The sequence below is a fragment of the Salmo salar genome, chromosome ssa21, assembly GCF_905237065.1.
Source record: "Salmo salar chromosome ssa21, Ssal_v3.1, whole genome shotgun sequence".
Taxonomy (NCBI): Eukaryota; Metazoa; Chordata; class Actinopteri; order Salmoniformes; family Salmonidae; genus Salmo; species Salmo salar.
Genome location: NC_059462.1, coordinates 34,408,106 through 34,421,301, shown reverse-complemented (window position 1 = coordinate 34,421,301; position 13,196 = coordinate 34,408,106). Strand labels below are relative to the sequence as shown.

At 42.4% G+C, this 13,196-nt stretch overlaps 2 protein-coding genes across 2 annotated transcripts in view; both read right to left on the bottom strand.

Moving 5' to 3' along the window:
* The window catches only part of LOC106582252 (60S ribosomal protein L31), a 22,967-nt gene extending 14,967 nt beyond the window's left edge, over nucleotides 1–8,000 (bottom strand). The window contains exons 1-2 of the mRNA XM_045704711.1: nucleotides 7,994–8,000; nucleotides 100–103 (exon numbers count right to left, since the gene is read on the bottom strand). The gene's annotated coding sequence lies outside the window, so the exon portion shown is untranslated. The remainder of the gene's footprint in view (nucleotides 1–99; nucleotides 104–7,993) is intronic.
* LOC106582249 (plastin-2) overlaps nucleotides 1–13,196 on the bottom strand; it is an 18,044-nt gene extending 4,848 nt beyond the window's left edge. The window contains exons 1-12 of the mRNA XM_014165132.2: nucleotides 13,051–13,196; nucleotides 10,315–10,391; nucleotides 9,966–10,126; nucleotides 9,693–9,822; nucleotides 9,262–9,394; nucleotides 9,078–9,159; nucleotides 8,758–8,923; nucleotides 8,341–8,483; nucleotides 8,140–8,235; nucleotides 5,399–5,594; nucleotides 5,203–5,281; nucleotides 5,000–5,114 (exon numbers count right to left, since the gene is read on the bottom strand). Coding sequence (XP_014020607.1) covers nucleotides 5,000–5,114; nucleotides 5,203–5,281; nucleotides 5,399–5,594; nucleotides 8,140–8,235; nucleotides 8,341–8,483; nucleotides 8,758–8,923; nucleotides 9,078–9,159; nucleotides 9,262–9,394; nucleotides 9,693–9,822; nucleotides 9,966–10,126; nucleotides 10,315–10,381 — 1,368 coding nt within the window. The 5' untranslated portion in view covers nucleotides 10,382–10,391; nucleotides 13,051–13,196. The remainder of the gene's footprint in view (nucleotides 1–4,999; nucleotides 5,115–5,202; nucleotides 5,282–5,398; nucleotides 5,595–8,139; nucleotides 8,236–8,340; nucleotides 8,484–8,757; nucleotides 8,924–9,077; nucleotides 9,160–9,261; nucleotides 9,395–9,692; nucleotides 9,823–9,965; nucleotides 10,127–10,314; nucleotides 10,392–13,050) is intronic.

The following is a 13,196-nucleotide window of genomic DNA, read 5'->3' as shown; positions in this document are numbered from 1 at the left end:
AACTCCGCCCCCTTTGGCAGTTCAATCTTGTCGGAAAATGTTATTGTAGGCATGGAAATTTCAGGGTTTTTGGTGGTCTTCCTGAGCCAGGATTCAGACACTGCTAGGACATCCGGGTTGGCAGAGTGTGCTAAAGCAGTGAATTAAACAAACTTAGGGAGGAGGCTTCTAATGTTAACATGCATGAAACCAAGGCTTTTACAGTTACAGAAGTCAACAAATGAGAGCGCCTGGGGAATGGGAGTGGAGCTAGGCACTGCAGGGCCTGGTTTAACCTCTACATCACCAGAGGTACAGAAGAGGAGTAGGGTATTGCTAAAGGCTATAAGAACTGATCGTCTAGTACGTTCGGAACAGAGAGTTAAAGGAGCAGGTTTCTGGGCATGGTAGAATAGATTCAAGGAATAATGTACAAACTAAGGTATGGTAGGATGTGAATACAGTGGAGGTAAACCTATGCATTGAGTGACGATGAGAGAGATATTGTCTCTAGAAACATAATTTAAACCAGGTGAGGTCACCGCATGTGTGGGAGGTGGAACTAAAGGGTTAGCTAAGGCGTATTGAGCAGGGCAAGAGGCTCTACAGTGAAATAAGGCAATAATCACTATCCAAAACAGCAATGGACAAGGCATATTGACATTAGGGAGAGGCATGCGTAGCCGAGTGATCATGGGGTCCAGTGAGTAGTTTGGTGGGTTGGAGACACGGCGATTCAGACAGCTAGCGGGCCGGCCCTAGCAAGCTAGCAGAAGACCCTTAGAGGGACGCCGCGACGGAAGAAGTCTGTTGTAGCCCCCTCGTGCTGTTACGTTGGCAGACCAGTCGTGATGGATCAGCAGGGCTCCGTGTGGTAAAAAGGTCCAGGCCAATTGGCATAATAGGTATTGTGGCCAAAGAATTTGTCCGATGGGCCTCTTCAGCTAACAGTCCGATATGCTCTAGACAGCTAGCGGGTCGCGGCTAGCAGATGGGCATTCAGGGAACGTCTCGACGGAGGAGCCAGTTGAAACTGACTTGCCTAGTTAAATAAAGGTTAAAAAAAATCTAAAATCTTACAGGTAGAATAAACCTCTTCAGATTGGCATGGCTCCCAAAGTACTTATATTTATTCTTGGTAATACCAATTACCTCACCGAAGACATTCTTTAAAAAAGTATATTCGGTCATAACAGACATTATATGGGCATATGAACCTCAGAATAGCCTCAATTTGTCTAGGCATGGACTCTACAAGGTGTCGAAAGCGTTCCACAGGGATGCTGGCCCATGTTTGCTCCAATGTTTCCCACAGTTTTGTCAAGTTGGCTAGATGTCCGTTGGGTTGTGGACCATTCTTGATACACACAGGAAACTGTTGAGCGTGAAAAAAACAGCAGCGTTGCAGTTCTTGACACAAACCAGTGCGCTTACCTACTGCCATGCCCCGTTCAAAGGCACTTATATATTTTGTCTTTCCCATTCACCCTCTGAATGGCACACATACACAATTCATGTCTCAATTGTCTCAAGGTTTAAAAATCCTTATTTAACCTGTCTCCTCCCCTTCATCTACACTAATTGAAGTGAATTTAACAAGTGACATCAATAAGAGATCATAGCTTTCACCTGGATATACCTGGTCAATCTATGTCATGGAAAGAGCAGGTGTTCTTAATGTTTTGGATACTCATTGTAGTTAAATGCTCTAAAGAGGACCAATGGGTACATATTGAAGACGTGCATGCTCATCTCTATTTTCAAATAATAAAGCTAAGAACAGTAACATCTTCATAGCTAAGAACACTATAACAATATGGAAGAAAATGAAACGTGTTCTACATGAACCAATATTACTCCATAAAATCACAACCCTGTGGAACAATCCTTGGATAGCTTTTCAGAATTCACAGATAAATTGGTCCACATGGAAAACTAAAGGCATAGACACCGTAAATGACTTGGTAATAGGAAATACATGTTTTTCCATGACAGAATTAAAAGGGAATTTTGGACTGACCAATGTAGATATTTTTAAATACATGCAACTTAAAAGTTTCATATTTGTGAAATTTCTATTTTAAATCTTTTGGGCGTTGCTAAAGGAATTTATATGTTTAAAGTAATGACTAAAGAATTCCACCTTGACACGTATACGACTATGTGAAATGTATTAGAATTATAAGACTATAATCCAATAATGTATGTGTGAGACAAGTTAAGGGTGAGAAATGTATGGTTGAGAAAACAAAGGACAATTGAACTACACATGACCTGGTTGTAACTCTGAAAAACTGACAACAGGAAAGAGGGCCTTTTCTAATCTAGGGAGGCTTAGGCTGGTAGAAAAGTGATAAAGTGAGTGTGTGTGTGTGTGTGTGTGTGTGTGTGTGTGTGTGTGTGTGTGTGGGAGTTATAAAATGACTGTGTATGCATTTTTTACTTCAGAGCTCTCGTGAATAAAGAACAACGAACCTTTTGCAGAATCTGAGACTATGCCTAATTATTATTAAACCCATGGTCTTACAAACATCGGGAATTGGTCAAAGCTTAAATGATTGTTTAGTTATCATCATTGGGAGTGAAAATTCTCGTGACAGGCGTCAGAGCCATCTTGAGGGAATCCTATTTGAGTCAAAAAAGGATATTCATATGATAGGCAAGTGCCGTGGGAAAAGTATATCTGTTGGATAGGCTCTCTGCAAGGTTTTGTACAGTGCCTTCGGAAAGTATTCAGACCCCTTGACTTTTTCCTCATTTTATTACGTTACAGCCTTATTCTAAAATGGATTAAATAAATACAAATCCTCAGCAATCTACACACAATACCCCACAATGACAAAGTGAAAACAGGTTTTTAGAAATGTTGGGAAATTTTGGCAAAAACAGAAATACCTTATTTACATAAGTATTCAGACCCTATACTATGAGACTCGAAACTGATCTTAGGGGCTTAGGGGCACCCTGTTTCCATTGATCAACTTTATTGGAGTCCACCTGTGGTAAATTCAATTGATTGGACATGATTTGGAAAGGCGCTCACCTGTCTATATAAGGTCCCACAATTGACAGTGATTGTCAGAGCAAAAACCAAGCCATGAGGTCGAAGGAATTGTCCGTAGAGCTCTGAGACAGGATTGTTGTCAAGGCACAGGTTTGGGGAAGGGTACCAAAACAAATCTGAGGCATTGAAGGTCCGCAAGAACACAGTGGTCTCCATCATTCTTAAATGGAATAAGTTTGGAACCACCAAGACTCTTCCTAGAGCTGGCCGCAATTTCTAGAGTTGGCTGCCTGGCCAAACTGAGCAATCGGGGGAGAAAGGCCTTGGTCAGGGAGGTGACCAAGAACCCGATGGTCACTCTGACAGAGCTCCAGAGTTCCTCTTTGGAGATGGGAGAACCTTCCAGAAGGACAACCATCTCTGTAGCACTCCACCAATCAGGCCAATATGGTGGAATGGCCAGACAAAAGCCTCTCCTCAGTAAATGGCACACGACAGCCCGCTTGGAGTTTTCCAAATAGCACCTAAAGACTCTCAGACCATGAGAAACAAGATTCTCTGGTCTGATGAAACCAAGATTGAACTCTTTGGCCTGAATGCCAAGTGTCACATCTGGAGGAAAGCTGGCACCATCCCTACGGTGAAACATGGTAGTGGCAGCATCACGCTGTGGGGATTTTTTCAGCGTTACAGAGAGATCCTTGATGAAAACCTGCTCCAGATTGCTCAGGACCTCAGACTGGGGCGAAGGTTCACCTTCCAACAGGATAACAACCCTAAGCACACATCCAAGACAACGCAGGAGTGGCTTCGGGACAAATCTCTGAATGTCCTTGAGTGGCCCAGCCCAGCCAAATCTCTGAATGTCCTTGAGTGGCCCAGGAGAGACCTGAAAATAGCTGTGCAGCAACGCTCCCCATCCAACCTGACAGAGCTTGAGATGATCTGCAGAGAAGAATGGGAGAAACTCCCCAAATACAGGTGTGCCAAGCTTGTAGAGTCATACCAAAGAAGACACAAGGCTGTAATCGCTGCCAAATGTCCTTCAACAAAGTATTGAGTAAAAGGTCTGAATACTTATGTAAATGAGATATTTGCCTTTTTAATATATTTGCAAACCTGTTTTTGCTTTGTCATTATGGGGTATTGTGTGTAGATTGATGAGGGGAAAAAAACGATTTAATGAATTTTAGAATAAGGCTGTAACCTAACAAAATGTGGAAAAAGTCAAGGGGTCTGAATACTTTCCAAAGGCACTGTACAAAACCTTGCAGAGAGCCTATCCAACAGACAATCTCTTAGAAAAAATAACATCTATTGGAACCAAGACTTAAAAATAAGTGATATTGGCACAAAATGGAGGGAATATTGGAACGTACCTAACAAAATTACAGGTTAACGAAAATGTACGCTTATTCCAGTTTAAACTAATGTAAAGAATGTATTATGCAAGATACAAAATTCACTAATTCTACAGCACAACGACAGAGTCATGTATTAAGTGTAAAACGAACAATAACTCAATAATCAATGCCTTCTGGGAATGCTATAAAGTCCAAAAGTTATCAGCAGAGTTAGAAAGTTGGCTGTCATAAGTATTACAATGTAAATGTGCTTTTAATCTGTCTGCATATTTCAGGCATATGAAAGTGCAGTGAGATACCCGATGGGTTGGATGATACTTTTCTCGTCAATCATCTTGAAAAAAATGTAAACTTAAAAACGGGAAAACAACCAAACCTCCATCGTTAACACAATGGAAAGGTAAAGCATGTTCTTATCTAAATGCTGAAAGTACGTGGGTGACGGAGAGAAACAAAATGGTGCAGTTTGAGGCTGTGGCGGATAATGATGTGGGTGCTGGAGATGGGGGTGTGAGCAGGTCTGGGTAGGTGTGATGTCGTTGATACTTGTGTGCGTCTGTATGTGTATGTTTTGTACTGTTAAAAAAAAGGACAATTGATCATTTTAATCATGATCGCACTTTGGGAGAACTCGTATTGTTCCTTGTCTCACCTTCTTCATGTTGCTGCCCAGTTTGGAGTAAGGGGGTTTGTTTACTCTGTCCCAATCCACTGGCACATTGATCTTCTCATAGAGCTGGAAGATGACCAAAGCATCATCTATGTCCCTGTAAAACATGCACACACACTTTAAATGAGTGTGGTTTCCAAATGATTGGAAATGGTGTGTAATAAGATGGAGTGACCTGTACTTACACATAGAGGTGGTTGACACGAGGGTTGACCCCCAGTGAGTTCATCCAGTTCCTGAAGGTGCGCTCCTCTCTGGTTTCACCTGGAAGTGGCCGAGACAGCATTACACACTGGTTTAGGCCTTGTATATATGGTTTATATTATAATCAGGAAGAAGGGATGCTCAGGAACTGGGTTATGGTCTGGTCCCAAAACTGACCCTCGATGGAGCTCCAGTCGATGTCCTGGTTCTCAGGCTTCTTCAGGGCAGGGTACTTGTTGAACAGGTTGGCAATGTATGCTAAGTTCAGCTTAGGGTTGCCGCGGACCACGTCTGTTGCTGTGACAAACTGCCGGCAGCCCAGACGGTCAGCCTGCTCCAACATGCACTCTGCTCTCTTTATGTCCTCTTTCTCCTGCAGGGGGTGGTAGGGAGATCTTTAACAGCAACATCTGATGTATCACTCATTGATAATATGGTCAATTTAGCAGCCATTTTTAACCTAGGTGGCTAGAAGAACAACACTGTCTGTTGATCAGGTTGGCTGAAATCTAAATTTAAAGCTGCAACATGTAACTTTTTGGGTGACCTGACCAAATTCACATAGAAATGTTAGTAATAGATGTATCATTCTCATTGATAGCAAGTCTAAGAAGGGGTAGATGTGTTCTAAGTGCACTATTTCTATGGTTCCCGTTCTAAAGTTTAGTTTCTTCGTCTTTTATTTTCAGTTTTGTAAAGTTTCAAACAGCTGAAAACACATTCTTTGTTATTGAAAAAATATTTCACAGCAGTTTAGATGGTACAATGATTCTCTACACCAGTGGTACCACTTCAAACATTCAACCTCCAGCTGCGTACCCCCTTCTAGCACCAGGGCCAGCGCACTCTCAAATTTGTTTTTTTGGCATCATTGTAAGCCTGCCACACACACACTATACGATACATTTATTAAACATAAGAATCAGTGTGAGTTTGTCACAACCCGGCTCATGGGAACCCGGCACAAATCATAATAATCAATAATGTTTCTCTTTATTTAGCCATCTTACTTATAAAACCTTATTTGTTCATAGAATATTAACTCTGCAATGTTGGGTTGTGTTGGAGAAAGTCTCAGTCTTAAATCATTTTCCACACACAGTCTGTGCCTGTATTTAGTTTTCATACTAGAGAGGGCCGAGAATCCACTCTCACATGGGTACAGTGGTTGCAAAGGGCATCAGTGTCTTAACAGCGCGATTTGCCAAGGCAGGATACTCAATTTTCACAGAACCGCTTGTTGGAATTTTGATGAGGCTCTCTTGTTCAGATATCGGTAAGTGGACTGGAGGCTGGGCATGAAAGGGATAACGAATCCAGTTGTTTGTGTCGTCCGTGTCGGTAAGTACCTGCGTAATTGCGCACCCAGCTCACTCAGGTGCTTCGCTATATCACATTTGACATTGTCCGTAAGCTTGAGTTCACTTGCACACAAAAAAAATCCTACAATGATGGCAAGACCTACAGTATGTGTTGTCTTTGTTAATGCAGACAGAAAAGAGCTATAGTTGGGGAGAGTCCCTGTAACTCAAGATTCAGATCATTCAGGCGAGAAAAAACATCACCCAGATAGACCAGTCGTGTGAGAAACTCGTCATTATGCAAGCGGTCAGACAAGTGAAAATTATGGTCAGTAAAGAAAATTTTAAGCTCGTCTCTCAATTAAAAAAAAACGTGTCAATACTTTGCCCCTTGATAACCAGCGCACTTCTGTATGTTGTAAAAGCGTTACATGGTCGCTGCCCATATCATTGCATAGTGCAGAAAATACACGAGAGTTTAGGGGCCTTGCTTTAACAAAGTTAACCATTTTCACTGTAGTGTCCAAAATGTCTTTCAAGCTGTTAGGCATTCCCTTGGCAGCAAGAGCCTCTCGGTGGATGCTGCAGTGTCCTGAAGTGGCATCGGGAGCAACTGCTTGCACGCGCATTACCTCTCTACTATGTCTCACTGTCATGGCTTTTGTGCCATCAGTACAGATACCAACACATCTTGACCACCAAAGTCCATTTGATGTCACAAAGCTGTCTAGTACTTTAAAAATATTGTCTCCTGTTGTCCTGGTTTCCAGTGGTTTGCAGAAGAGGATGTCTTCCTTAATTGACCCCCCATAAATGTAACAGACATATACCAGGAGCTGTGCCAGGCCCGCCAAGTCTGCTGACTCATCCAGCTGTAACGCATATAATTTACTGGCTTGTATGCGAAGCAGTAATTTTTTCTAAACATCTCCTGCCATGTCACTGATGCGTCATGATACAGTGTTGTTTGATGAAGCCATTTTCTGTATTGTTTTTTTTTGCCTTTTCCCCCAGCATAGTCCCAAACATATCCGCAGCAGCAGGAAGAATTAAGTCCTCCACAATAGTATGGGGCTTGCCTGTCCTAGCCACTCGGTAGCTCACCATATAAGACGCTTCTAGCCCCTTCTTATTAATGGTATCTGTTGCTTTTATACAAGTCTTACTACTCGAAAGTCGTCTTTATTCTCGCTCAAAAAACTCCCGTTGCTTATTTTTCAAATTGTAATTTTGTTTCTAAATGTCTGTGCAAGAGTGAAGGTTTCACGCGAGAGAGTAACGGTTAATGTGATTGGATGTTAATTATTTGACTAGGCTACCTGTATTTGACATTGTGTTGTTATTTCGCTGAATACTAGATGGTTACATTTTATTTTTGGCTGTGAAACGAGGCAACATTTTTAGATGTGAATCACATTTTTATTTGGCGTACCCCCGACGGCATTGCCCGTAGCCCTGGGGGTACGCGTACCCCAGATTGGAAATACCTGCTCTATTCTATACATTGCTTGTATTGTCACATACATTTGGCGAACTATTCGGATTTTAGCAACCAGGAAATGACGAAAATATTGCACCTTCAATGGTTGATGTTTCTAGTGTAGGAAGAGCATGTACCCTTATCCCTGAAATGTCGATGGCAATAGGAGGGATTCCCTCCTCATCTCCCTTAGGGGCCACTTGGTTCAGGATGTTGTAGTAGGCCTTGGAATCCTGTAATGCAAAACAGAAAATTAATACAATCACAAATGCACATGAAGATCCAGGAGCGACACAGTCATATGACAATCCAGATCCGACATAGCGTGTGTGACCCACCTTTATGTCAGAGCTGAAGTTGTTGATCTTGGAGCAGCCGGCCTCCTCTAGGTGATAGTTGGCCCAGCGCAGCAGCAGCTCCTCTGGGGACAGCTTCATCAGGTCCTCCAGGCTCTCCCCATCCCTCAGCAGGGCTATCAGAGCTGCACACACCATTGATATTATTATACACACACATAAATTCAAACAAGGCTACAGAGATCAAGTGATGTACAGTAGATATATAGACACCCTCGTGTTAAAAAGTTATAAAACACATACATATTGAAAGCCCATATTCAAATAAACATTTAACACACACACACACACACACACACACACACACACACACACACACACACACACACACACACACACACACACACACACACACACACACACACACACACACACACACACACACACACACACACACACCTTCGTTCCTGCTGATCTCGATGTCAGCAAACAAACCGATCTTGATGACTTGCCAGAGCAGGCCCAGGACCAGATGCTGTCTGCCTTCCTTCAGGTCCTCTGCTCCGATGTTCACTACGTGGCAGCCAATGGCCGACGCAGAGTTCAGAGCCAGGTTCAGATTCTCCTGTTAGAGCACAGCACACACACAGCATACTGTAGATGTGTATGACATAGTGTATATAATGACAAAGAAAATAAACTACTGTGTCAATGGGTTATACAAAGCTGCTGTCCTGTGATAGTCATGTGGTGTTACAGTAATGTCTGTAAAAGGTTACCTGGATGGTGAAGGGTGTGAGCTTCTTCTTGTTGATGGTTCTTTCATCGATGGTGTCCGGAACAGACTGGTTGATCATCTTACTACCAGGTGAAGGAGAGATGCATAGTTAGATATCAATGGAATATTGCCATAGGAATCGGTTTTTACTCTAAAGTAAGTCTATGAGACCAGTTAGAAAGTACCATAAAACGATCCCATCTCCGACAGCGGTGAACAGATCGTTGGTGGTGGGGTCCATGGGGAGGACATGCTTGCAGTCTGGGTCTTTCTCCAAGGCCTTATTCACCCAGTTCACAAAAGCCACCTTCTCCTCCTCTGTCAGTGGAGAAAGGTGTGGGTATGGGGGTGAATGCACAATATACAGTATTTGTACTTATGGGAAATATTTATATACATTAGCCAATCAGAGACGTTCAGATATGTGACTTCACAGACCAGGAAGAGTTGTTGTACTTATGGATTGTTCCAGACATAGAGATAGATGTGGTTCTGTATGTCTCATTTGAATGATTTGTGCTTCCTGTGTCATGTTGGCTACAGATATATCTAGAGAGTGACTCAAATAGGTAGCTTGGGGGCATTCTCATTCAGTGAAACAAGTAGGGGCAGTCACCTGAGTAGGAGTGCTGTGTGCCTGAGCTGGACTGCTCTGAAGTTCCTGCTACGGCATAGATGCCCTCCTTCTTGTTGATGGCTTTCTTGAAGGTCTTAGCAACTTCTGTACTCTTCAGTCCATGGACCACCTTAGTGAAAGGAAAAATTGTGGTAAGATGAGACCATGTATCTCTGGTGTCATGTGAAAATGTATTAAGCTATGTTCTATTGTTCTTTGACATTTACTTTTTGTAAACGCCATTGATTTGAACCTCTTGACCTCTGAACTTACATTAGCAAACTCGTCGAAGGTGACTTTGCCGTCATGCATGTCTCCTGTCTTGGTCAGATCCTGGATGATCTCTCTGACTTTGTATCCCGGCAATGGCAGGTTGGAAGCTTTGAACAGGTCATTGAGCTCTTCTGTGCCAATGTGGCCATGAGAGTCCACATCTGGAACAGGACGGATAAGTCAAAGGTCATGTAAAATGTAGCCTTGTTGAATGCATAATGAGTCAGTGACCCAGAATAAAAGAGAGAGTGAAGTGAGTCTATGATTTATCAACTATGTTTCAGTTTCCGTCTTAGTATGGGGGAAAATCAGGATTGGAGTTTGTTCAGGCTCCCTGTCAGGCTCTCACCGATCTTAGCAAAGGCTTCTCTCAGTTCTTCCAACTCATCTTGAGAAATCTGTGCTGGAGCAGCCATTTTGTGGGATCTGAAACCATCAAACACAACTTCAACTTTATAAACCCATGAACATACTCAACAAGGAGGAACTTTCTGCATGTTGTCACTGATAATTGCTACAAAATGTGATTTGCTGTACCCAGTGGTTCTGGGCTCTGATGTCTATTTCGTTCTAAAGTATTCTGCTTCTAGTGAGCTTCTTTATACTTTTTCTGGTGAGGTAATTCACACTATTCATGTGTCTTTATTACACCTCTTTGCAACTGCAAGTCATTATCACAAAACTAGCATTTCCAAGTATCCCCAACAACACATATACAAAATCATCATGAGGATATTGCTTAAGACTTGTGTGAAATAGGGAAAATAATCTATTATGCAATTCAGAGAAGTTTGTCTTGTGACATTCAATGTGGTTAGCCAGACCAAATCAAAGTTTGTGCGTGAGTATGTGTTTATCGGAAACTTCTCTGAATTCTTCCTCATCTACCTTAGGACTAAGTATACATTCTAGGCCTCAGTCTGAGTTGAGAGTGAAGTACAGGTTGCTATAGTGATAACAGACAGGAAGAATGGCTGCCATTTCACTGTGGCTTCATCGAGAGCTCTACGGCTGTAAACCACAGACACAGCGAGAGATATAAGGTCACGTTAGATACAGAGACCCATTTTAAACTAGGTCTGCTCTGCTTGCCTCCGAGGTGTGAAGTTTGGGGATGAGTAACAAATGTCTCTCTTTCCATTGTCACCCACCTCATCAGAAGAAACCTGAGTGGCTTCTAGAGATTACATCTATGGTTTTCTAAACCTATAGTATGGAGAAGGGTCTAGAGACCATTATTCGTCTATATTCAACAATGTATGTACTGTAGTAGCCCACTTCTTTATTATATATTATATTTTTACCCCCTTTTTCTCCCCAATTTCAATCTTGTCTCATCGCTGCAACTCCCCAACGGGCTCAGGAGGCGAAGGTCAAGTCATGCGTCCTCCGAAACACGAGCCACCAAACAGCGCTTCATAACACACGCCTGCTTAACCCGGAAGCCAGCCGCACCAATGTGTCGGAGGAAACACCATTCACCGAGGTCAGCCTGCAGGCGCCCGGCCCACAACACGAGTCGCTAGAGCGCAATGAGCCAAGTAAAGCCCCCCAGCCAAACCCTCCCCTAACCTGGACGACACTGGGCCAATTGTGCGCCGCCCTATGGGACTCCCGATCACGGCCGGTTGTGATACAGCCCAGGATCGAACCCAGGTCTGTAGTGACACCTCTAGAACTGCGATGCAGTGCCTTAGACTGCTGCGCCACTCGTGAGGCCCAGTAGCACACTTCTAAATTCTAAAATAAGTAAGAACAAGGAGATCCGGGTTTTGTTACCTTTCGCCCACTATAGCTATAGAGGTCAGAAGCAGAAGCGAAACTGATGTATTTTCACACCATGTTTCAAAATGACCAGCTTTGTCACTTTGCAAGGATTTCATTTCAATCAGCAGTGAGACACTCTCTGATGATTCAATAAACCACACGCTGGATGACACAATGACACTGTGATGTTCACTAATCTAACAATAGGACATTATTGCCTTTTTAGGGCCGACATTTACCCAGACTTTACTTTTTGATGATGAAGTAAAATTTGTCTTTGCATTTTGATCATGAGGGGCATTATCTTTCATGAGGCAAATCCAGTTACTTGATTTGAAATCCCTAAAACCCTCATCTGTCATCAAGGATTACCTGTGGACTCAGTCACTAAAATCATCAAGGGCCTTTATGGAAATAAAACTGCAATACCCACAAACATCAATCATGGTACATCAGATTTCACATGTAAATCTTGTTCTCTTTTAAACAAACAGCTTATTCATTATGTAGTAAGAAAATAATCAAAGAGTAAGGTACATTTGCATGGATTAGATATAGGAAGAGAGGTTTATTGGAACAATATTATGATGTGGACATTTATCAAAGCCAATCTGTCTGTCACTCAAAGTAATCTTTATACAGCAATCAATTGTGCTTCCTTGGTTTCTCTAAAAAATTTTGTATTCAAAGGCACATTCCTTTAAGTGTAGTGTGTGTTATGGATTCTTCAAGCACAATTGAAAGACAAAATATATATTATATTTTGTTCATAATTTTCAAATGGCTACAGCAGTGTGAGTTCAAAAGATTACAAATTCACGTGTCAGCCAATTCCACATGCTGATGCACATGTTATTCAATGAATAGTGAAGATATGTTGGAATCTTTTAGAAAATGTAAATTTATATCTGAGTTACTGTTAGCTTTCACATGTTAGAATACTTTTCAGTAGTTGCAGCAAGGCTAACCACATCCCAACGTACTTCCTGTTTAACCACTGTGCAATGGTTTACTTCTGCTCTCTGTCACCATAGTCTGCTGACTTTACAGTCAAGACATGGCAATGCTGCGCATTGATCAGCATGTCTACTACACATGCTGCCCTCAGATTCCAGGACGACACGATCTATTAACACTCACAGGACTATCTGTGAACCCTTATGGACTGTTAAAGCAACAGAAATGCATCATCATCATTCATCCTCATCAGAATCAACGTGCAGTCACAGACCATTTTCCCAGTAGATTCAACGTAATAAGACACATGCAGAGGAACACAGTGACACTGAGAGGCCCCTAGGTCAGGAGATTGAATTACCTGAGGGAGGTGAGTTGACTGGCGGATCTGTCTGTGAGTCTGTCTGTGTCACTTTCCTTCCTTCAGTGTGTCTGCTGCTCTCACTGCTTGACAGGCAGGCAGTGCACTGTCTCTCCCTCAGAAGTCAAGCGACAATGAATCTATTC